Source organism: Lepus europaeus, chromosome 6 (genome assembly GCF_033115175.1).
Source record: "Lepus europaeus isolate LE1 chromosome 6, mLepTim1.pri, whole genome shotgun sequence".
NCBI lineage: Eukaryota > Metazoa > Chordata > Mammalia > Lagomorpha > Leporidae > Lepus > Lepus europaeus.
The window spans coordinates 2,097,375-2,122,162 of record NC_084832.1 but is presented as its reverse complement, the minus strand read 5'-3'; the positions used below and the strand labels follow the sequence as shown (position 1 = coordinate 2,122,162).

General features: G+C 63.3%; 1 protein-coding gene across 1 annotated transcript in view; it reads left to right on the top strand.

The window, feature by feature from the left end:
- The window catches only part of TEX29 (testis expressed 29), a 48,908-nt gene extending 34,511 nt beyond the window's left edge, over positions 1 to 14,397 (top strand). Inside the window, exon 5 of the mRNA XM_062195556.1 lies at positions 14,287 to 14,397. Coding sequence (XP_062051540.1) covers positions 14,287 to 14,397 — 111 coding nt within the window. The remainder of the gene's footprint in view (positions 1 to 14,286) is intronic.
- Positions 14,398 to 24,788: the final 10,391 nt, after the last annotated feature.

Genomic DNA, 24,788 nt, shown 5'->3' with positions numbered 1-24,788 from the left:
TCGTCACTTTGTCTCTGCCAGACTGCAGGTCCCAGCAGGACCCTGCCGGCTGCGGCCTCCCTCCCAGAGAACATTCATGGCTCAGGTCCGGTTCTGCCTTGGCTGGAGGGGAGAGTGCAGGAGGCCAGGTGCCGACTCGGGCGCCGGCGGCCGGCTGCTGGAGGGAGGAGTGCCGGGGTGGGGCTCTCCCAGGTAGCAGGACCGCGCAGCTGGGAAGTGTGGAGGCCGTGGCGCTCCCCCATGGGCTGCTTGAGTGATGGGTGTGCTGTCTGGGTGTTGAGTGATGGACGCACTGTCCAGGTTGAGTGATGGGTGTGCTGTCTGGGTGTTGAGTGATGGACATGCTGTCCAGGTTGAGTGATGGGTGTGATGTCTGGGGGGCCGTGGGGCCGGCTCAGCCCCGCTCAGGAGTAACGACAGACAGGTGCCGAATGGCAACTCGGCAAGTGCCTGCATCCGAGGGGCCCGCTCCAGCCACTCGCGGTGGCGTCACCTGCTGCAGACGGTGCTTTCTTGGAGAGGCAGAGAGACAGACAGACAGACAGGCACCGAGCGCTCCCTGCCCTGGTTTACGCCCCCGACACCCAGAGCGGGGCTGAGCCTGAAGCTGGGAGCTGGGAGTTCAGTCTGGGCCTCCCGTGTGGGTGACAGGGACCCAACTACTTGAGCCGTCAGTGCTGCCTCCCAGCGTTCATGGGGGCAGGAAGCTGGAGTTAGGAGCCAGGGCCACAGCTCCGAGACGTGGGAGGCAGGCACTCGGCCTGTGGCTTAAGGCTCAGCCAAACACCTGCCCTGTGGCTGCCGCCTGCAGAGGTCCGGTGTGGCCTGCTGTGTCCCCGGCGTCCCTGTGGGGCCCTGGCCTGCTGAGCCCCAGCCTGGGCTCCCTGGCTGTGCCCCTCCGGCCCTGCCCTCACCAAGCCCTTGGGGCTTCCCCGGATGGCCCCATCTACAGCTCAGCGCAGGACGCCCCAGCCAGCACCTGGTGCTGCCCCCTGGCACCTCCCTCTCCCATCTCCTCTGTGGCGCCTGTCCCTGGAGAGGTCCCGTGAGCAGGGCCTGACGTGGCCTCCAGCAGCTTGCCCGCCCTGCACCCCATTCCCCTGCACTGCTCTGTTCCCCCATGCCCACGCCCCGCCCCTCCTGTGTGTCCGGGCTGCGTTTCCCTCTGCTGGCCCTTGCAGGCCCCCCCCCCCCCCCCAGTCTGCTGTGGTTGGGCCGACTCCAGGCCTTCTCCCATCTGTGTCCCCAGTGCCCCGAGCAGCCCCTGCCGGATCCCGCAGTGCGGGTGGCAGGGCCCTGGGGGCTGTGAGTGGGCACAAGGTCCTCCCGAAGGGCGTCTGAGAACCAAGTCAGCGCCGCTGCCTGAGGGGCTGTGGCAGCGTCCGGTGCCGTGGTGTGCTCGGCCATTCAGTGTGTGGGGCTGAATTCTACAGCGGCAGGAGGGCTGTGGGGAATTCGTGGGGCAGCCAGGACCTCGACTGGGGCTGCCGCCTTGCAGCAGGGGTGAGGGATCTGGTGTAGCCGGTGGCGGGCTCTCAGGGCCTGAGGCTGTGTACTCGGCTGTCCCCAGAGGCTCGGCAAGACCCCTGCCGCATCCTGAGCTCGCGTGCTGTCTCACCTGCCTGCGGCGTCTGAGGCGGTCCCTGTGCACCTGCTGCCGGCAGCCAGCGGTGTGTGCCGTGACCTTGATCGCCAGGCTGGGGGAGGGCCGCGGGGGCCTCCCCTCCTGCAGAGCCCAGGCAGGAGGCTCCGATCTCTGCAGAGGGACGTCCAGGGTGGAAGAGCTGCCAGCTGGGTCGCCCCGAGGAACCCTGGGGGCGTCACAGTCCGTGAGCTCCAGGCCTGACTCCAGCCATAGGGAAAGGACATGGGGCTACCATGGGTGTTGGAGCCCCCGAGATCTCCTGTCCTGTGCTCGTGCCCGCGGGTGTAAGGGGGGGCCAAGGCATGAGGCAGATGCTGAGGACCGACCAGGGTCAGCCACGCTGTGCCCCGGATGCTCACTTGGGGCCAGCCACGCTGGGGTGCTGCGAGGGGCCCCAAGTCCAGGGCACACTTGGGAGCTGGACTAGCCATGGGCTCCAGGAAGACCCACGTGTCAGGGGGTGGAAACCTGGTTTGGTCTTTGTTGCTGGCGCCCAGACTAGAGACTCCCAGACGCTCGTGGTTTCCTGAGGGCTAGGAGGAGCTGCTTTGGCCAGAGGCCGCCAGGTCCCCACTCCTGCAGGGCATGGGCGGGGCTGGAGATCCGGCTCTGCCAGCAGACTTCACACCAGGGCCGGGAGCAGTGGCCCTGGCCCGGCCTGCGGCCCCCAGTCCGTGGGGAGCCGCCGCCTCGGCTCTCCACTTGCACTGAGTGTGGTAAAGCGGTGCTGTCAGGGCTCCGTTCCCCAGGTTCTACGTCAGTCTGGGCAATCTCTGGACCAGAAGGGGGGTCCTGGGAATGCCTGGGCTTGTAGCTGGTGGTCTTGGGACCGGGACTTGTGGCTGGCATCTGGGGAGGGGCACGCTTTAGCCTGTGGGGTCTGCTGAGACCTCGGTGCTGTCCACGTCTGACCAGGGAGACCTCAGGCAGGGGCTGGCTGTGTTTCTGAACCATCAGGTGCACAGGGTAAAGCTGGCGATGGGTAAAACACGGACAGTGAGCTTGTCCCAGGGTCACTGTTCCCTGCTGAGCAGGGGATGGGCCACAGGTATAAGGAAGGCTTTCCCTGCTGCTGGTGTAGCTCCTGGGATGCCCGGAAGACCCCAGCCCAGGCAGCTTAGAGACGCCGAGGAGACTGCTTGTGACGGTACCTTCCAGCAACGGTGCAGGTGCACGCCACTGTCCACTAGCCCGGGAGAGTCGGGCCACGCAGGAGCTGGAACAGGGACCCAGGCTGCTGGTAACCGTGCCCAGCACCCTCCCTGGGCTCCCGGGCTCACTGCAGAGCTCTGGCCTTCGTGCCTCGGCACGTGGATGAGAGATCAGGAGTTTCTGGACCACTGACGACCCAGTGCGCCTCCTGGAGGCCCAGTCAGGAGGCGCTGATCCCGTGCTGCCAGGCGGGGTCTGTCGGAGTCCTGTTGTGCTCCTGCGGCTCTGCCCGTGGGTCCTGGACATCAGAGGGTGGCCGCTAGCACCGGCCCGTGTCTGCACATGGAGGGGGAGCAGGAAGAAGGAAGCCTCCTCCATGCGCGCCTTCCCGAGGCGCCTGAAACCAGGACCCTGGAGGACCTCCGCCCTTCCCCTTGCCAGTGCACAGTCGTGTCCTGGCTGACGTATCGGCTGCCAGCCTAGGCTGGCCAGCAGGCGTGTGCCAGCCTCGGAGTTCTGTGGCTGCCGGGTCTCTGGCCCTGAGGTCATCGCACGCTGGCGTTGTCAGTGAGGGACAGGCACCGCCGGGCGGCCCTGGCCAGGAGCCCCCGGACCCCTGCCAACAAGGGGGCGGGGCCGACCGCAGGGCCTGTGAGGCAGAACCTGGGCTCCGGGGTGTCCCTCTCGCTTTCCAGAGCCACGGCCACTCGGAGGGGTTTCCTCCCATTTCCACGACCCCCTTCGCGTGTATTTTGCGTGTCCAGTCTTGGGCCAGGGAGCGCAGCTCCTGTGTATCCGGGACACGCTTGCTTCGCGCGAGTTAGGACTTCGGACGGCTAAGAACACCCTTGGGTGCTGAGTTGGAAACCAGATGGCCAGGGCCCTGCTGTCTTCTCCCAGCCCTGCTCAGGAATGGGCGCTGGCTGCTGCTGGAAGCCGTCCCGCCGAGCTGCGTGCCGAGGGACCGAGCCCCGGCCTCGGCTCCTCCTGGGGTTTCTGTCCCAGCATGCTCAGGCGTCTGTAGCACCATGCCCCCGGCAGGGCCCTACCCAGCAGGCGTGTCCTCCTCTCTCTCGGTCTGGAGGCCGCCAGCCAGGGGCCGATCTCCTCTCTGGGGGGAGCCCCCTCGCCGTGGCCTCACGTGTCAGGGCCGGCCCTGGTGACCTCATGGGCCCCGAGGATTCCGGAAGGCCCTCTGCAGGCAGTCACAGCGGGCGTCGGGGCTCCAATGGGTGAATCTGCGGGGCGGGGGCAGGACAAGAGTCCGTCCACGGCAACTCTCGAGGTTCCACAGCAAAACCAGAAAAACCCCAACCACGCAAACGTGGGGTTGGCTGTGCGCTGCTGAGACGGGGCCAGGTGTGTGGGGCCCCAGGGGCCTAGGGGGGCAGTGACACGCAACAGGGATTTGGCTTTGGCGGTCGGCCCAGCCCTGAGTGTGCCATGACTTTGTGGAGAGGCACGTTGGTGGCCACTCCAGAGCTGTGACGTGGGGAAGCTGCTGGGGTCATTTACCGTAGCCGGGCCCTCCCTGTGCTAACTGGACGTGTTCTGGGGTCGTCGAATCACTTGGCTCAGAGCAGCAGCCATAAAACTCACTCGAAGCCTCGGCTCACAGCTGGGGCCCTCCAGGGGCCAGGTGCGGGGCTGGGTTTAGGCCAGTGGTGGAGCCAGGCCAGCCGCTGCTGGCTGTGTGGTCAGCTGACGGGGGAGCGTGGCAGGAGAGCCGGGGTGGGCGCCGAGGGAGCACCGCTCCTGACCTCAAGGCTGTTCAAAGGTGTGGGGCTTCCTCTGGCCGCCGGCTGCTTTGCGTTAGATACGAACCTCGTTCGCCAACGAAAGCACCGAGGCGTTCAGATTCCTCCCCCATGAGTCCCAGCGCACCACAAAAATGAATGACCCGGGAGGGGAACGCGCGGGGCTGACGGTGGTTTGAGGGCGTCCTCCTGGCTCCGGCTTGGTGTGCACAGTCGTGACCCTCGGCTGGGGCCGGGAGCACCAAGCCGCTTGACCTTTGTGAGATTCCACGTGTGAGTGTCTTTGGCACTCGTGCCCCAGGGGCAGGAGGAGACGGCCATGGCAGTGGCGCTCCGGTGGCCCTGGGCTGCCTCGCCGCGCCAGCCTCGGAGATGGGCACAGACCCCGCAGGAGCCCCGGCGTCTGGGCCGAAGTTTGTGGCCCAGGTCCTTTCGTACTCACATCCTGGAGGTAGATGGGGACCCCGGGCGGGGGTGGACTGTCCAGGAGCCCGAGCCAGGCCTGGCTGTGCAGGGACGGCCGCCCGCCCGGCCCTCGGCCCGGGCATCCCCGCCTGAACTTGCTCCTGGGCTGTGTGCTTTTGGAGGGTGCGGGGGACGCTCAGCCTCCACGTTCGTTCTTATGATAATCCCGGGTAAATTGTGGTGCAATAAACTGCCAGGGCTGTCTGCACCCGTCAGCTGCGGGCCTCTCCGGGCTTCAATGCACAGCGATCAGTTCGTGGCTGACGGGCATTGTGCGGCGGCCCGCGGCCGCTCCGCTCCGTCATTAATCGCGGCCCCTGGAGCACGCCGAGGGATGACGGAGAAATCGTTGCCCCTCTTGAGCTCTGTTATTGCACAAAATAGCAGCGCAATAATTTTTTGTCAATGTTTTACTCTAAAAGCTTTCTACGTCAGTTCTGAAAAGGAAGCAATAAAGCCCATTCAGGGGCTTGAATAAAAATCCTCTGAGGGCGCGGAGCGGAGCGTCTTTTCTTTAGCTGGTAATCAAATTGGAGCGAAAATGAAATTGAGTTTTCTTATGAAAATAGCCTTTGTTACTGGGGAGGCTGGTAATTCATAAACAATAACCTGCCTCTTTTGTGCGGGTAATAATGTATTCATGCTCCTTCAATAGGGTAAAAGCCAGACCGAGTGCATTGTGGTACAGTAAAAATAGCAGACGGAGCTGGCTGCTGGATCCCGGCGGAGGAGCCGGCGCCCGCGCCCCTCCCGGCCGGCCCCTGGCTCGCCCCGGGCGCTGCCGCCGTCTGCATCTGTGACCCTGGGCGGGTGGTGGCCCGGCCCGGCTGTGGGCAGCCGCTCGGCGCAGATAGGACCCGGACTTCCCAGCCTGGCGCGGGCACGCCATCGAAGGTAGGCTGGCGGGGGCCCCAGACGTGAGGGCCAGCATCCCCGGCTCAGCTCGGCGGGCAGGTGCCGGGGAGCGGCTTGCTGTGAATTTTCTACCAGGTGCTGGGGAGGGGGAGTGGGGTGGGGGGCGTGCAGGGCTGGTGAGGGGCGAGCCGGACGCCGTGTGTCGAGGAAGACGGGCATCTGCTGCTTGGGGGTCACAGCTGGGCTGGCGGCTGCGGCGGCGTCCCAGCCAGGGGGACTTTGCGGGGGCGGGGGCCGTGTCTGCAGGGTGGCACCGCGGCGTGGGTGAAGGCAGCGTGGGCGGCTCGGGGCCGGGCACCTCCCTGCACTGCCCCTCCGTGGCTGGGGACTCAGAGGGGCTGCGGGAACCCCCTCTGCCGGGCTCTGCAAGTGTGGCTGGGCGGAGAGCAGCGACTTTGCTTTCTGTCTGGAGTTGGGGAAAGTTGGGTCCGGAGGCAGTGGACGCCCAGCCGTCCCTCCTGCTGGCCGCCTCCTGCAGACAGCTGGGGCGGAGCCGGTCAGACAGAGGAGGCGCTGCCTGGTGGCCGTTCTCTGTCGCCGTGTGACCCACAGCGGCGCTTTCGGGAGAATTATCACTATCGCGTCTGTGGGGGCTGTGGACGGAGCCAGGATGCTCCCCCCGAGGGGAATACTCCGGTTGTCCTGAGGAGATCCTGTTCGATTGTTCACGGTTCCGTCTCCCAGCCCGTGGGTACAGCTCAGTGGACAACAATGACAGAAAGAGCGCCCCGGGCAGGAGAGCAGGGGTGGGACGCAGTGGGCGGCCGGCCGGTGCTGTGGGAGCTGCTGCTCCTCACGGCCGTAGGGTGGGCGGTGGGCCCTGCGCAGCCCTGGTCCCCCGAGGATGGGGCGTCTCTGGCTTAGCCGCAGGGCCCTGGGTCCTCGGTTCAGAACGGAGACCCTGCAGCCCTGAGCTCCTGAACCTGCTGGTTCCAGGGGTGCTGGACGGGGAGCCCAGCCCTCGGGGTGCTCCCAGGGTGGGGGGGGCCTGTGCTGGCGCTCTGTGTCATTGCACTGTTTTCACAACGAGACCACTCGCTGGGCGAGGGCAGAAGCCGGGGTGATGCCCGCTGCTCTCCGGTGTTCACCCCAGCTATGGGGGATACGTGCCCTCCCTCCACTCGGGGGCCCCTGCCTGGCAGCCACGGCTCCCCTCGAGGTGTCCGAGAGCTCTCATGCACCTGTGCCCGCCGTGGCTGACGCTGTGTCTGAGCTTGTGGGCAGTACCAGCACCCAGAGACCCAGGGTGTGCAAGCCGCTCCCCGTTCCCACGGCGGGCGGCACCAGGCTCTCCGGCAGCCGTACCGCCTTGGCACGGAAGCCTGGGCCCTTCTCCCTCTCTGCCCCCCCCCCCCCGTCTCTGTTGTTCCTGGTTCCCATCTCTCTCCCCTTCTCCCCCCTCCCCCCCCCCCCCCGGGCAGGGCAGCTTTGCTCCAGCAGGTGAGGCCCCTCCCGCCCTCAGCGCCCCCGCCCAGGCAGAGGAAGTTGGCAGAGCTTCTGCCCAGGAGGAAACCGCTAGGGAGGGGACTGTGGGTCAGCAGCTCAGGGCGTTCGTGCTGATGGGGATGGTTATGCTCTGTGTCGCCAAGTGGGGCTCTGGAGGCAGAGCTCTCTCCGATGTCACCATCCTTGGCGTGAGAGCCCAGGACAGAGCGGGGGGCCCAGGGCAGAGATGGGGGGCCCAGGACAGAGCGGGGGGCCCAGGAAAGAGCTGGGGGCCCAGGGCAGAGCTGGGGGCCCAGGGCAGAGCCGGGAGCCCAGGAGAGAGCAGGGGGCCCAGGGCAGAGCTGGGAGCCCAGGACAGATCCAGGGGGGCCCAGGACAGAGCTGGGGGCCCAGGACAGAGCCGGGAGCACAGGACAGATCCAGGGGGTCCCAGGACAGAGCTGGGGGTCCAGGACAGAGCTGGGGGCCCAGGGCAGAGCCGGGAGCCCAGGAGAGAGCAGGGGGCCCAGGACAGAGCTGGGAGCCCAGGACAGATCCAGGGGGGCCCAGGACAGAGCTGGGGGCCCAGGACAGATCCAGGGGGGCCCAGGACAGAGCTGGGGGCCCAGGACAGAGCTGGGAGCACAGGACAGATCCAGGGGGTCCCAGGACAGAGCTGGGGGTCCAGGACAGAGCTGGGGGCCCAGGGCAGAGCCAGGGGAGCCGAGGACAGAGCTGGGAGCCCAGGACAGATCCAGGAGGGCCCAGGGCAGAGCTGGGGGCCCAGGGCCGAGCAGGGGGAGCCCAGGACAGATCCAGGGGAGCCCAGGGCAGAGCCGGGAGCCCAGGACAGATCCAGGGGGGCCCAGGGCAGAGCCGGGAGCCCAGGACAGAGCCGGGAGCCCAGGACAGAGCTGGGGGCCCAGGGCAGAGCCAGGGGAGCCCAGGGCAGAGCCGGAGGATCCCAGAGCAGAGCCAGGGGAGCTGAGGACAGAGCCGGGAGCCCAGGACAGAGTGGGGGGCCCAGGGCAGAGCCGGGAGCCCAGGGCAGAGCCGGGAGCCCAGGACAGATCCAGGGGGGCCCAGGGCAGAGCCGGAGGATCCCAGAGCAGAGCCAGGGGAGCCGAGGACAGAGCCGGGAGCCCAGGACAGAGCAGGGGGCCCAGGGCAGAGCTGGGAGCACAGGACAGAGCTGGGAGCACAGGACAGAGCAGGGGGCCCAGGGCAGAGCCGAGGGCCCAGGACAGAGCCAGGGGAGCCCAGGACAGAGTGGGGGGCCCAGAGCAGAGCTGGGGGAGCCCAGGACAGATCCAGGGGGGCCCAGGGCAGAGCCGGGAGCCCAGGACAGAGCTGGGGGAGCCCAGGGCAGAGTCGGGAACCCAGGACAGAGCCGGGAGCCCAGGACAGAGCTGGGGGAGCCCAGGACATAGCCGGGAGCACAGGACAGAGCTGGGGGCCCAGGGCAGAGCTGGGGGCCCAGGACAGAGCAGGGGGCCCAGGGCAGAGTCGGGAACCCAGGACAGAGCCGGGAGCCCAGGACAGAGCTGGGGGAGCCCAGGACATAGCCGGGAGCACAGGACAGAGCTGGGGGCCCAGGGCAGAGCTGGGGGCCCAGGACAGAGCAGGGGGCCCAGGGCAGAGTCGGGAGCCCAGGACAGAGCCGGGAGCACAGGACAGAGCCGGGAGCACAGGACAGAGCTGGGGGCCCAGGACAGAGCAGGGGGCCCAGGGCAGAGTCGGGAGCCCAGGACAGAGCCAGGAGCCCAGGACAGAGCCGGGAGCACAGGACAGAGCTGGGGGCCCAGGGCAGAGCCGGGAGCCCAGGACACAGCAGGGGGCCCAGGGCAGAGCCAGGAGCCCAGGACAGAGCCGGGGCAAAACCTCAGAGGCTGCGGCTCTCGGGTGGTGGTGGCACTGGGGTCGTGCTTCCTGTCTCTAAGCTAAGAGAAAAGCAGGGGTGCGTCCTCACGTCCCTCCGCGTCCAGCCTAGCCCCAGTGCTCGCAGATGAGGTTCATGCCAGCCCCGCCCCAGATGGGGACATCTGGTGTTGGGGACACTTGGAGCTGGGTGTCACCCCTTTCCTGCCGGTGCCGTGGCCCCAAGCCTTGGCAGGGGAAGAAGCCCCCACCTGACCTGAGCCCCACATCTCTGGGGGGGGCAGCTGACTCCTCAAAGACTTGTCTCTGTCAGGACGGCCCTGGGGAGGGACACAGGAACTGACGTGGCTCAGGGACAGGGATGTGGGGGGGGGAGGGTGGGTGCAGACACAGGGACATGGGGGGAGGGTGGGTGCAGACACAGACAGGGACATGGGAGGAGGGTGGGTGCAGACACAGACAGGGACATGGGGGGAGGGTGGGTGTAGACACAGGGACATGGGGGGAGGGTGGGTGCAGACACAGGGCCATGGGGGGAGGGTGGGTGCAGACACAGGGCCATGGGGGGAGGGTGGGTGCAGACACAGGGACATGGGGGGAGGGTGGGTGCAGACACAGGGACATGGGGGGATGCAGACACAGGGCCATGGGGGGAGGGTGGGTGCAGACACAGGGACATGGGGGGAGGGTGGGTGCAGACACAGACAGGGACATGGGGGGAGGGTGGGTGCAGACACAGACAGGGACATGGGGGGAGGGTGGGTGCAGACACAGACAGGGACATGGGGGGAGGGTGGGTGCAGACACAGGGACATGGGGGGAGGGTGGGTGTAGACACAGGGACATGGGGGGAGGGTGGGTGTAGACACAGGGACATGGGGGGAGGGTGGGTGCAGACACAGGGCCATGGGGGGAGGGTGGGTGCAGACACGCTGACGGGCAGGGCCCTGGGAGGAGCTGTCCAGAACATTCTCAGATGCGTGCCCCAGTGCTGGCTGGGGTCCCTGCTCCAGGCTGGGGGGGAGGTCGTGTCCGGCTTGAGCTCCCCGTCCCTGGACAGGAAGGGTCATCGGCCAGGCTCCCGGTACCCTGCAGTCTGCTGCTGGGGGCTGCAGAAGCTGCTTTGGTTCTGCAGAGACCTGGCCTCGTCCCGCCAGGGGCCACTGGCGACCTCTGACCCCGCGCGGCGCCTCCGAGGGCCTGGGGCCCGGGGCCAGGTTCTGGCCATGGCCTTTTCCCAGCCTGGGTACCAGAGCCGGTGGGGTCGCGAGGCTGCTTCTGACAGATGGGGCTCAGGAGCCTGCAGCTCTGTCAGAGGGCGAGTGAGTGAGGGGGGAGAAGGGGGCTCTGCGGCCTTTAACCCTCGGCTGTCCGGGGCCCTGCACAGATGGGGGGTGTGTAGGGGTGCGGGGGACGGGACCGCGGCTGGCTCCTTGGAGCCATGTTGGAGGCGGCAGTGTCTGCGGGCTGGTGGCGCATCGTATGGGTTATTGCACAGGTGTTGGCGCGAGTTTGTCTGCGTGAGTTTGTCCTCAAACCCGGGCTGAGCCGGGCACTTCCCCACTGCCCATGCAAGGGTCACAGGTGTTGGACGAAGCCCCTGCTCTCCCCGGTGCTGAGAGCCTAGAGCCCAGTTACAGGAGGCGGCTTGCTCGTGCTGGGTCCTCACCCCGGGCGTGCGTCTCCGGGTCTCCCTCGGGCTCATCCCGGCCAGACGTCCGCGGTCACCCGCCCTCCCCTGCGTGAGTGTAACCTCGTGTGCGTTATTAAGAATGCCACACACACAGGATTGGGATGACTGATCTCAGAAGTGAGGAAAACATGACTCGTGCTCTTTGGGAAGGCACTGGACGCGTTATTTGAATACCGTTTCTTGTCTGTCTGGAGAGTTAATATGATGACGTTTCCAGATAATGGTTGTTACTGAACGTCCCGGTCCCTGGGAGGAAGTTGTCAGTGGACAGATTTTTTTGCCACTCTAGAACTATCTAGAAATGTCTGGTACGTGTCTCCCGCGTGGAGAGTGTGCTCGCTTCCGCCGCCGCAGCCGCCGTGTTGTGAGGACCGGTGTGGGCCCTCTCCTGGCCCTGGTGGAGCTGTCGCCGTGGTGACTGCTCAGCGCACCTGGTGTAGCGGTGGCCTTAGGTCCTGGGAGGGAGGGCTTGGTCCACACACACGCGTGTCCCTTGCGTGAAATGGTGCAGCGTGCACAGGACCTGCACACATGCCCCGGCGTCGCTCAGGGACAGGCAGCGTCGCAGCCAGGCGGTGCTGGGGGAGGAGCTCCAGCTCCGTGCTGCTCGGGCGGTGGTGACAAGGGGGAAGGCCTGTGTGTGTTGGCGCAGGAGCAGTTTCTCTCCCTGAATGCGAAAATCCACAGATGGTTGAATTCACTGATGCAGAACCTGCAGCTAGGCATCTAACAGAACCTACGATAAATACATATATTTTTAATATTTATTTTATTTTTTATTTGAAAGGCAGAGTTACAGAGACGCAGGAAATCTTAGGGAAAACTTATCCCACGGTCAGTGCACTGAGCACACAGGAAGCTCTCGTGTGGCGTCCCCAGGACGGCTCATGCCCTGTGGGGCCCCCGGGGGGTTCCTGGGGGGGGTCCTTGTCCTTTGGAGTCCATTGATGGGACTGGGGCCTGCTGTCCGTCAGTGAGATCGGGGGCGTCCCGAGCGCTGACCCGGGGCCCACTGAGCCCTCACGGTCCCGGTCTCCAGGGCTGATGGTCCACAGGCGCGCACAGCCAACCAGCGTGCACCAACTCCATGACGGGGCACCAAGGTCTCTTGGCTGATGTTGACGGGGCCGGCAGGAAGTGGACAGACGGACGCCCTGTTGAAAACGAAGCCAGCAGGGGCCAGTCCCCTCCCCGGAGGAGCTGAGGGCCCCGAGGACCTGGCGTCCTCCCCTTGAGGGCGTGGCGCTGTGGCCTGCTGGGATCAGGGCGATGGCTCCGAATGCCACCCCCGTTCCCGCCCTGGACCTCTCAGCTGCCGGCCCAGCCTCCTCTTCGCTAACCAAGGGTGGGAAACAGGTGATGAGGGGGCTTGTGTACATCTGCCGGGAACGCAAGGGCCAGGGCCCAACCTGATGGCCTGTGTTCTCTTGTTCATCATCTGGAGGGGGGGGCGGTTAGGACAGAGCCACCCCCGGCCGCCTGGGCAGTCAGGTCTCCCGGCTTCACTGAGCGTGCGCCCTGGGACGTAGGGTGACCCTGTGCCCTGAGACTGGACCTCGCTCCCCAGGGGCCATGATGCAGCACTGGCTCCACCTGGGAGCCCCTGTGCGTCAGGCTCAGCCGCACTGGTCAGCGAGAGGGGGGCTGGCAGGTGCAGCTCAGCCACCGGAGCCCCTCACGCATGCTGGCTGCAGCCAGTGCTGTCTCAGCCACTGGGACCCTCATGCGTCTGCACCTCCTGGAGTCCCCCTGTTTGCTGTGACCATGCCAGAGACCAGCGAGACCCTTCATGGGGCCAGGACCCCTACTCTGCGCCGACAGGGGTGTCTGTGGATTCTTGCTGGGGAAGCGTCTTCCGGAACCCACTTCTCCGGGCTGCTCAGGGCCAGGGGAGCAGGCAGTGCACAGCCAGGTTCACGGGGCCCAAGTCCCTCGGGCCCAACGTGGACCACAGTCTGCAGGGCTGAGCCCGGGACTGCTGTGGCCAGAGCACACAGGTGGAGCTCAGGGCCCAGGTGGGAACACGGGGGACATGGGGATCTCGGGGGACAGACGGGGACATGGGGACATGGGGAGCTCGGGGGACAGATGGGGACATGGGGGACAGATGGGGACTCGGGGGATACGGGGATCTCAGGGAACAGATGGGGACTCGGGGGACAGACAGGGACACGGGGACACAGGGATCTCGGACAGACGGGGACACGGGGACAGAGGGATCTCGGGGGACAGACAGGGACACGGGGGTACAGGGATCTCGGGGGACAGACAGGGACACAGGGAGCTCGGGGGACAGACGGGGACACGGGGATCTTGGGGGACAGACAGGAACACGGGGATCTTGGGGGACAGACGGGGACATGGGGGATACGGGGATCTTGGGGGACAGACGGGGACATGGGGGACAGATGGGGACACGGGGACACGGAGATCTCGGGGGACAGACGGGGACATGGGGACATGGGGAGCTCGGGGGACAGACAGGGACACGGGGAGCTTGGGGGACAGACAGGGACACGGGGGACAGACGGGGACACGGGGGATACGGGGATCTCTGGGGACAGACAGGGACACGGGGGACAGACAGGGACACGGGGGACAGACAGGGACACGGGGGATACGGGGATCTCGGGGGACAGACGGGGACACGGGGGACAGATGGGAACATGGGGGACAGATGGGGACACGGGGGACAGACAGGGACATGGGGATCTCGGGGGACAGACGGGGACACGGGGGACATGGGGATCTCGGGGGACAGACGGGGACATGGGGGACATGGGGATCTTGGGGGACAGACAGGGACATGGGGATCTCGGGGGACAGACGGGGACACGGGGGACATGGGGATCTCGGGGGACAGACGGGGACATGGGGGACATGGGGATCTCGGGGGACAGACAGGGACACGGGGGACAGATGGGGACATGGGGGACAGATAGGGACTCGGGGGACAGACGGGGACACGGGGGACACGGGGATCTTGGGGGACAGATGGGGACACGGGGGACAGACAGGGACATGGGGGACATGGGGATCTCGGGGGACAGACAGGGACACGGGGGACAGATGGGGACATGGGGGACAGATAGGGACTCGGGGGACAGACGGGGACACGGGGGACACGGGGATCTTGGGGGACAGATGGGGACTCGGGGGACAGACGGGGACATGGGGAGCTCAGGGACCAGGCAGCTGTGTGTGGAAGGGACAAGTATTTCGGCCTTGATTCTGGACGCAGGCTTAGTGCAGAGGGGACAACCTGCGGTCCTCCTCCCCTGGGGGAGGGCACGAGGCCAGGACCTCGGGTCGGATGGAAGCCCCACGTACCCTCAGGGTCACGCTCCTTCCCCCAGGCTGGCAGGGCCCTCACCCTGGCCGGACGCCAGTGCAGCCCCTTCCATGGCTGCCTCTTGTTTGAAGAGGAGGCGCCCTTGGAGCTGCCGACTGCACGCGCCCCCAGCTGACCGAGCGGGGCAGTATCCTCACTTGCCACCCGGCCTGCACCTGCCACCTGGACCCACCAGGCCCCTGCCGCCCCCCTACCCCCCAGCCGGCCAGCTCTGTGCCGACACCCGGCACTCAGGGCGTGGCGTCTACAGAGAATGGCGCGTGGGTGCCTGGTGACTCGGAACTGGGCCAAGGAAATGCTCCACCCTGCCCACCGTTCTCGGTCCCAAGCTCCCCCTTTCTGGAATATTTTATTTTATTTTATTTTATTTGAAGATTTATTTTATTAATTTGACAGAGTTAACAGAGGGGTAGAAGAGATAGAGAGAGAGGTCTTCTATCTGCTGGTTCACTCCCCAAATGGCCACAACAGCCAGAACTGGGCCAGGCCAAAGCCAGGAGCCGGGACCTTCCTCCAGGTCTCCCACGTGGGTGCAGGGGCCCAGCACTCGGGCCACCCTCTGCTGCCTTCCCAGGCTGTCAGCAGGGCACTGGAGTGGCGCTCACGGGGTTGCCAGTGTCCGGGCAGGAGCTGAGGGCGTGGGGAGACTTCCCGTGTGGTCTTCTCAGATAAGCGGCGATTTGGTTTCCCCGGCGTGGGGAGTTTGCTTGCGGTCAGCGTTGTCCAGAGGGAATCAGCAGTGAGGGAGTTGAGGGGCAGAAGTAAAACCAGCAGTTGCTCCGGGTTCTGTCCGGTTTGTCTTGGAGTGAGACACGGGCTCTTCAACTCCATGGAAGACGAGTTTTATGCACAAACTGTGCATGGATTTCCAGTCTTTTTGTACCAAGATCAGTTTGCCTTTTAATTCCATTTTCTGTTTTTTTTTAAAGATTTATTTTATTTATTTGAAAGGCAGATTTACAGAGAGAAAGGGGGAGGAGAGATAGAGGTCTTCCGTCTGCTGGTTCACTCCCCAAATGGCTGCAATGGCCAGACCTGGGCCAGGCTGAACCCAGGAACCAGGAGCTTCTTCCAGGTCTCTTACGCAGGTGCAGGGGCCCAAGCACTTGGGACATCTTCCACTGCTTTCCCAGGTCATTAGCAGGGAGCTGGATTGGAAGCGGAGCAGCTGGGACGCGAACCAGCACTCGTACGGGATGCTGGCACTGCCGACAGCGGCTTGACCCACTGTGCCACAGCACCGGCCCCTTAATTCCATTTTCATCCGAGCCTCGCAGAGTCTTCATGTGACTTGGGCTTCGTTGTGCCTCACCTCTGCCGTGCCCATGTGGAACCCACCAGCGGCCGCTGAGTCCCTGGTCAAAGTGACGCGAGCTTGTGGTGACGTCATGGCAGCCGGGGCGGAGTGGGCATCCCTGGACCCTGAATCTCCGTGGCGTCTTTCTGGGGTGATGTCCCAGGCTTCTCTCCGCACGTGCCTGGCTCATGCCGAGTGGGAATCTGGAAGTCTCTTTCATGTGAGAATGAGAAGAAAAGTCCAAACTTGGCGGAATGTCCGGCCCAGCCTTGGCCGGGGTATTCGGAGTTGCCGGTCTGCGGACCCACAGCAGAGCTGCCCCTGGTGCCGGCCTTGCCCTCCGTGGCCGAGTTCTCGGGCACAGGGGCAGAGCTGCGGCCTTGCAGTCGCATTTGCATGTCTGTGCATGACACACGCGTGGAGCAGGGCGTGCAGGATTGACCACTGCTAATGCTGGGTGCTTCCCTGGTCCTGCCTGGGCGGCCACACGCCTCCAGAACTCACTGAGAGGGAGGGACCCCGTCCCATGGCAGGCCCCTCCCCCTGGGGGCTTGCAGCCTGCTGGCCCTGCCACCTCCACCTCTGAGACCCTGTCCTGGGTGTGGTCACCTCTTTGTGTGCCCTCTGGGCTGAGGGTGCCAGAGGCCAGCCAGGGCCACCTGCCGTGGCCTGGACACCATCATGAACTTCACGATTTTGCCCAAGGCTCGCCGGCAAGAGCGGCTGTGATGTGTGCGAGATGCAGGATCTGCTTCCACGGCGGGGAGACCCGGCCTTCTCCCCAGACCTGGCCGTGTGGGAGAAGCCGACGGCAGGGTTGGAGGTCGTCCACGGGCATCGCAGGGGTGAGCTGGAGGGAACACTCAGGCTCTGAACTGGGCTGGGTCTGCCCCTGCCCGGGTGGGCATCTTCCCCGGAGGCCATGGAAACGCCCACCGAAGCCCCGAGGGGGGCAGGTGGCCCGCGAGCCCCAGGCTGTGGCTCCTCGGCGCAGGGAGGGGAGGAGGAGGCCGGGGCATCAGGACAGGTCCCAGCTGCCCTTTTCCCATTCGCGGCCTCTTGGCTTGGCCCCAGCCTGATTCGTGGGTTCATGAACTTTGAGCTCCTTGAAGCGGCTGTAGGCATTTCTTTTGTGAGGTCGCAAGTTTCCACTCTGCCGTGTTGGCGTCACGCGTGGTGTTCTGTGCGTGCGTGCACCTGTGCTATTCCTGGAAAGCGGGGCGACCGCCCCCTGGCGGCGAGGAGGCGCAACACGGTGACGCTGGTGTTTGTAGCTGACCGGACCGCACCGCGCGGCCTCCGCAGGCCACGCTCGCTCTCGCCGCGCTCCTGTGCTCTCCGGGTCGGGCTGCTTCCACGTCGCGCAGGCCCCATGACAGGGAGGGCACCTGTGGGAACGCGATGTGGGGAGGCGGGGGGGGTCCCGTGTCCTGAGCCGTGGAGCTGCTGGCCTTGCTGGCCCTTCCTGGACGCTCAGGCAGAGCTGAACCCGACCAGGGGGAGGCGCAAGGCACCTGCGCGGGGGCGTGGCTGGGCTGGCCTTGGGCCCCGCGTGTGCACTTTAGGGGCGCGGGACGCAGCCTTGCGTTGTCCGTGGGCAGTCAGCATGGCCCGCTCTGCCCTCTCCCGGTCACTCTGGGTCAGCAGGGCTACACACCCGGTGATCGTGTGTCCGGCAGCAGTACCGGGCACCGTGGAGTGATCTGGAGCCAGCCGGGCCTCTGCCCTCGGCCCCTGCACCCCGAGACCTCAGCTCCTCTGGGCTCTGGCCCCTGCGTCTGTCCCTGTCTACCCCAGGGCCACTCGTGGCCCCAGGTCTGGTGCAAGGTACCCTGGGGCCCCGGACTGTGTGCTGTGAGTGGGAGGTCTGAGGAGACGGTGGGCTCACGTACACAGCGCAAGACCCCTGGATGGGTGCAAGGCAGGCCGACCCCTCCGCTGTGTCCCCCTGGGGGGCGGCTGCAGCCCCAACTTCTCCCGTGACCTCTTCCTGCACCTCCAGCTCCAAATCCCACCCCTTAATACCACCCCCCCACTTCAAAGTCTGAGCGCTCGAAGCTCAGTGGACCCTGGGACCCAGCAGGGTGCCCATGCCGGACAGCAGCTGGACGTCCATGGTCACAGGGTCCGCGTCTTTGTCCCCCTGGCCACGGGCCTAGAAGGCAGGGTTGGCTCCTTATCACACAGGCAGGGGAAGGCGTGCCCGAGCCGAGCCTGAGCCGCACAGGTGCCTCACGCCCAAGCCGCGAGCAGCCAGCAGGGACCTGCAGACCCCTGCCACACCTTCCCCTCGCCGCTTCCTGGTGGGGCCAGGCTCTGGCTGGGTGGCGGCATCGGAAGTCGCCGCTGGTCACGTGTTCTGAGAGGGCCAAGGGCAGGAGGCGTGAGAGCCTCAGGCCGGCTCCGAGGGCGGATGTGGGGTGCTGCCCCCCACTACTCACCAGGAACACGTCCGGCTCCGTGCTCCCGCTCGCTGCTGTCCGGGGAGACCCGGGAACGCACGCGCTCCAGGCTCCTGCTGGAGGCCCTCGCTGTTTCTTCCGGAAGGGCCATTTCACGCCAGCGGCTGAGTGACGAGGATGCGGGGAACACCGTTCCCCCAAGGCTCCGTGGAGATGGAAGATGTTCCGTGGCGTGTCCTGTGCTGTCCACGTCGGTGAAAGGCGTTCCCAGTGTGTGCCGGGTCTCCCGTGGGGGGACCCCCAGTGATGCTTGTGAGTGATGGAAACAGACGAGGCTGCGCTGAGCCCCCCATGGGGTCGCCCAGGTTTTCCCTGCACTGAAGCACATCCCAGACTGGGCGTGGCCATGGAGAGTGAGCCAGCCGCCCCCTCAGGACAGGGCTACAGGGCGGCGTCGGGGCCCGAGGGGCAGCTCCCTCTGCCCCTCACCACTGCAGATGTGGCTTTTTGGTGGGCAAGAACAAGGGCGTGGTCAGGGGTCTTGGGGTGGGGCGTGGCTCCGTGGGTCATCCGGCCAGTGGCCACGATGACCCCATGGGTTACTCAGTGGTCGGTCCCTCACACGTCAGCCCCAACAGCGATGGAGTTAGATGCACACACAGTGAGTGGGAGGTGGGGGGCTGCGGGGCATGGTCAGGGGTCTTGGGGTGGGGCGTGGCTCCGTGGGTTACTCAGCGGTTGGTTCCTCGCTCACACGTCAGCCCCAACAATGATGGAGTTAGATGCACACACAGTGAGTGGGAGGTAGGGGGCTGTGGGGCGTGGTCTGGGGGCTGGGGTCCCCGACCTTCCCAGAGCACCTGCTGTGGACGTGCAGGCCCGCTCAGCTCCCCTGACCTGGGAATCTAGGGTGGCACGAGGGGCGGGCCCAGTGCCCTGGTGCTCACGGGCCCTGGGTGGAGGCCTCCTGGGAGGGCTTGCAGGTCTGCAGGAGGCCCGGGCACGTCCGAGTCCCGCTTAGCTCAGCTTGGTCCCGCTCGGCTTGGGTGGGGACATCCCGAGTGCCTGCGCAGGGTCTTCCCGTCGGGACTTGGGCTTTTTCACTTTGACGTTGGGGTAGCGGCGTGCGGTCTGCGTGCTCCGGCTCTTGCCTGCAGCGTCCCACGTGCAAGGAGGCTGGGACACAAGCCAGAACACATGTGTGCCACACGGCTGCCCTCAGGCGGGCGCGGCCGTGCTGTTGGCCGGAGTTCAGCCTGAACAAGTCCGCTGCGGTGGTCCTGGTGCTCGGGTCCCTGCCACCCATGCGGGAGGACGGGGCTCTGGGCTCCTGGCACTGGTCTGGCCCACCCTGGCTGTTGTGGGTATTCAGGGAGGGAACCAGCCGGTGGAAACTCTCGCTCTCTGCCAGCCAGTTGCTTCTTCCAGGTCTCTGACATAGGTACAGGAGCCCAAGCACTTGGGCCATCCTCCGCTGCTGTCCCAGGCACATTAGCGGGGAGCTGGACGGCCGTGGAGCACTGGGACAGGAACTGGCGCCCATGTGGGAATCCAGGTTTACAGGCAGTGGCTTAACCATGCTACGCCATGATGCTGGCTCCAGTGAACAAACATTTAAAAAAGTAAAATCAGCGATGCACAGTAAACCAGGCGTCTTTAAACAAACGCCCAGCGGTGGAGGTTGTGTGTGGATTGCTTGACAGACCAGGGATCCTCGTGAACTTAATGTGTGTCTCCCGGGGACACTGCTGCCGCCCCCACCGCTGTTGGCAGACACTCCAAGGAGCACCACGAGGATCTGCCGTGGGTACCTGGCCGGGATACTCAGCAGCTAGCATCTGGCTAGACTGCGACAGGGGAAGGGCTGGGAGGGGAGGGAGCAGGACCAGGGTCTGAGCAGCCCCCTGTGCCTGTGACGTCACGAGCTGTCCTCTCCTCCCTCCAGGGGGACGGCTTGGCACGTGTGGAGTGATTTCTGGCCTTTGCTGGAAGGTTCTGGGTGGTGGACGGGTCCTCTCCGTGTGCACTGCAGAGACCGCTGACCGTGTGAGGTCGTGGGCACCAAACAGGCAGCTCCCGGGATTGAGTTTGTTTCTGTCTAATTTGCACCTGTGCTGGGGTCTGTGGCAGGTGTGCTGTGGAGCAGGAGCGTGGGAGGGAGGGGGGATGGGCTGCAGGCTCAGGACCAGTTGGGGACAGAGGTAGAGAGGGAGGGCGGGGTCTGTGGGGAAGAGATGTGTTTCCCCTCTTTCTCTCCTGCCTGTCCCCAAGGAGCCCGAGGCGTCACACCTGCCGTGCCCGGGCTTGGGGGCTCCTCCCTCAGGTTCCACAGTCCAGGTGGGGCACTTGCGGTCTGGGAAGCCACCCTCCCTGGCACCCCCAGCCCCAGGAGCCGCCCAGCAGGGACCTGGAAGTGCCTCGCTCCCTGTGGAGACTCGGCCCCCACGTGTCATTTCCTGGACGGCTGCCTGCCGCCTGGAGCGAGATGCTGCACCTGTGGCTGGGGCGGCGGCCTGGCTGCAGTCAGAGCAAAGGAGCCGGCCACAGCACAGCTTCCCGGGTGCCTGGGAGAGCCGGCCCCTTCCACACACTCCGCATCTGGGTGGAGCCGCCCTGTGCCCGCTCTGCTTCCTTGCCCTGTTCCACCCCCAGGAAGCAAGGGACCGTGTAGGGTGCAGGCCGGGTGTCAGGGTTCCAGGGGTACTTCCTGAAGGGTCTCCGTGTCCCCACCGACGGCCCCCACCCAGGTTCTGAACTCCCGCTTTCTGGAACGTTTGTGACCAATCTCAGATTCTCTTTATCCACACGGCAAATTGAAGCCAAGGGTGGGGGAGGAACCCACCCTGCAGAGTGCAGGCTGGGAACGGGTCCAGGCAGCCCAGGTCCAGCCCGGAGGTGTGTGTCGTTGCTGTTGGTGGTGGGTGAGCACACCAGACGCTCCTCGCAGGGACAGCTGGGGGACCTGTGCAGTCGCCACTCTTGCCTCTGCCATGCAGCTCTGCAACCGTGACAGAATTATTTGACGCTTCTGGCCAAGACCCGAGACCTGCAGCCAGCAGGCAGGGGCTGGTCCTTTCCCTCTGCAACACTGGTGCTGCCCCCTGGGTGTCTCCGTGAGGCCACAGCAGAGAGATAGAGTGTGCGTGTGTGTGTGTGCGCGTGTGCGTGTGCATGTGTGCGTGCGCGTCCTCCCCGCTCGGAGGGAGCGGGGACCAGGTCCTGAAACCCCAGCAGAGCTCCCCTCACCTGCTGCCAGGAAAGAACAGGGCAGCTCTTCAGGGAGCTGCGTGATTGGGCGTGGAGGGGCTCCAGTGTGAACGCTCTCGACCCAGGGCTGCCTCCCCTGGCCACCACGGCTGTCCTGGGACTGCCCAGGGCCACAGGAGCCACTCCCCGAGGTCACCTGCTTGGGGGAGGCAGTGGCTGTGACAGCTGGGACGGCTGGGACACGGGGCCCTCGGAACAATGGCAGAAATGTGAGCAGAGTTGGGAGTCGGGAGCCCTCGGGCCGCCCCAACGTCCTTCCTTCTCCCCCATGTGGCTGTAGGACCCCCATCTACTGCGGGCACCACCTACAGAGCTCTCCCTGGTGGTACAGGTGTTCTTGGTGGGCTTCGCTCTCTCCCACACTGGTGAAGTACAGACAGCACACAGACCAGACTTGGGACCCTGGGCCCCTCCCCGCTTTGTTCATGTGCAGGACCATGCCAGGCCTGTCCATTAGGGTACTGTCCATGTGCAAGACCATGCCTGGCCTGTCTACCAAGGTGCCGTCCATGTGCAGGACCGTGCCTGTCCTGTCCACTAGAGCACTGTCCAGTGCAGGACCACACCTGGCCTGTCTACTAGGGTGCTGTCCACGTGCAGGACTGTGCCTGTCCTGTCCACTAGAGCACTGTCCAGTGCAGGACCACGCCTGGCCTGTCCACTAGGGTACCGTCCATGTGCAGGACCATGCCAGGCCTGTCCACCAGGGGGCTTGTAATTGTCCCTTTGGGACTGGCTTATTTCACTAAGTATGGTGTTTTCCAGAGTCATGCATTTTGTGGCAAATGACAATATTTCATTTTTTTCACCACTGTGTGGTATTCCATGGTGTACATATCCCATAATTTCTTTATCCAGTCTTCAGTTGACGGGCATTTGGGTTGATTCCCTGTCTTAGCTGTTGTGAATTGAGCTGCAATAAACATGGAGATGCAGATAGTTCTTTTGTTTGCTGATTTTATTTCCTTGGGGTAAATTCCAAGGAGTGGGTCAGTGCCATGGCTTAACAGTCTAATCCTCTGCCTTGCGACGCTGGCACACCAGGTTCTAGTCCCAGTCGGGGTGCCGGATTCTATCCCGGTTGCCCCTCTTCCAGGCCAGCTCTCTGCTGTGGTCCGGGAGTGCAGTGGAGGATGGCCCAGGTCCTTGGGCCCTGCACCCCATGGGAGACCAGGAGAAGCACCTGGCTCCTGCCTTTGGATCAGTGCGGTGCGCCGGCCACAGCGCACCGGCCACAGCGGCCATTGGAGGGTGAACCAAAGGCAAAGGAAGACCTTTCTTGCTGTCTCTCCCTCTCAACTGTCCACTCTGCCTGTCAAAAAAAAAATTGCAAGGAGTGGGATGGCTGGGTCCTGTGTAGGTCTATATTCAGAGTTCTGAGGTGTCTCAAAACTGTCTTCCACAGTGGCTTTACCAGTTTACATTCCCACCACCAGTGGATTAGGGTACCTTTCCCCCCACATCCTCCCCAGAATTTGTTGTTTGTTGACTTCTATATGAAAGCCATTCTCACCGGGTGAAGTGAAACCTCATTGTGGTTTAGATTTGCATTTCCCTGACAGCTAGTGATCCTGAGCATTTTTCATGTGTCTGTTGGCCATTTGGGTTTCCTCTTGAAAAATGTCTGTTTAAGTCCTTTACCCATTTCTTACTGGGTTGTTTGTTTTGGTGTTGTGGAGTTTCTTGATCTCTTTGTAGATTCTGGTTATTAATCCTTTGTTAGTTGAATAGTTTGCAAATACGTTCTCCCATTCTGTCGGTTGCCTCTTCACTTTCCTGAGTGTTTCTTCTGCAGTACAGAAGCTTCTCGATTAGCTGTAATCCCATTTGTCAACTTTGGCTTTGATTTCCTATGCCTCTGGGATCTTTTACAATAAGTCTTTGCTTATGCCAATGTCTTGCAGGGTTTCCCCAATGTTTTCTTTTTTTATTTATTTTTTTATTTTTTAAAGATTTATTTATTTATTTGCAAGACAGAGTTACACAGAGAGAGAAGAGGCAGAGCGAGAGTGAGATCTTCCATCTGATGGTTCAATCCCCAATCGGCCACAACTGCTGGAACTACACCGATCCGAAGCCAGGAGCCAGGAGCTTCTTCCAGGTCTCCCGTGCGGGTGCAGGGTCCCAAGGACCTGGGCCATCCTCCACTGCCTTCCCAGGCCACAGCAGAGAGTTTCTCACAGTTCTGGAGGGGGCGAAGTCAAGATCAAAGCACTGGAATCTGACCAGGGATTTCTTGTTGTAGCCACTGGTAGCTGAAAGTGGAAGGGCAAAGGAAGCCAAGAAACATTGGGTCTGCATGCGGCGGAGAGCAAGAAATCCCCAATGTTTTCTAATAATCTGATGGTGTTGGGTTGTAGATTTAGGTCTTTAGTCCATTTTGAGTGGATTTTTAAAAAAGATTTATTTATTTATTTTAAAGGCATAGTTACATATAGAGGCTGTGGGGGGGGGGGGAGGGAGAGAGAGAGAGGGAGAGGAAGGAGGACAGAGGGAGGGAGGGAGGGAGAGAGAAAGAGAGGTCTTTCATCCACTAGTTCACACCCTGGATGACTGCAATGGCCAGAGCGGCACCAATCCAAAGCCAGGAGCCAGGAGCTGCTTCTTGGTCTCCCATGTGGGTGCAGGGGCCCAAGGACTTGGGCCATCCTCCACTGCACTCCCAGACCACAGCAGAGAGCTGGGTTAGAAGTAGAGCAGCTGGAACTTGAACAGGTGCCCATATAGGACGCCGGCACTTTAGGCAGCAGCTTTACCAGCTGCCCCACAGCACCAGCCCTTGAGTGGATTTTTGTGTAAGGTGTAAGGTAGGGGTCTTGCTTCACATTTCTGCATGTGGAGATGCAGTTTTCCCAGCACCATTTGTTGAAAAGGCTCTCCTTGCTCCATGCATTGATTTTAGCTCCTTTGTCCAAGTTGGTTGTAGATGTGTGGGCTGATTTCGGGCATTTCTATTCTGTTCATTGGTCTGTCCATCTGTTTTTACACCAGTACCAGGCTGTTTTGATTATGTAGTAGGCCTTGAAATCTGGTATTGTGATGCCTCCAGTTTGTTTTTGTTGTATAAGATTGCTTTAGCTATTTGGGGGTCTCCTGTGTTACCCTATGAATTTCAGAATCATTTTTTTTTCTATATCTGAGAAGAATGTCTGTGGTATTCTGAGTGGCATCACACTGAATATGTTGATTGCTTTTGGTAGTTTGGTCATTTTGATGATATGGATACTCTGAATCCATGAACACGGAAGATTTTTCCATTTTTTGTATCTTCTGCTGTCTTTAATATTCTGTAATTCTCAGTGTAGAGATTTTGATATCCTTGGTTAAGTTTATTCCAAGGTATTTGAGTTTTTCGTGTAGCTATTGTGAATGGGATTGATCTTGGAAGTTCTTTTTCAGCCATGGCATTGTCTGTGTATAGAAAGGCTACTGGATTTTCTGTGTTGATTTTATATCCTGCTGCTTTGCCAAACGCTTCTATGCCTCTTAGTGGAATCTTTTGGATGCCCTATGTGTATGATGTCATCTGAAAACAGGGAG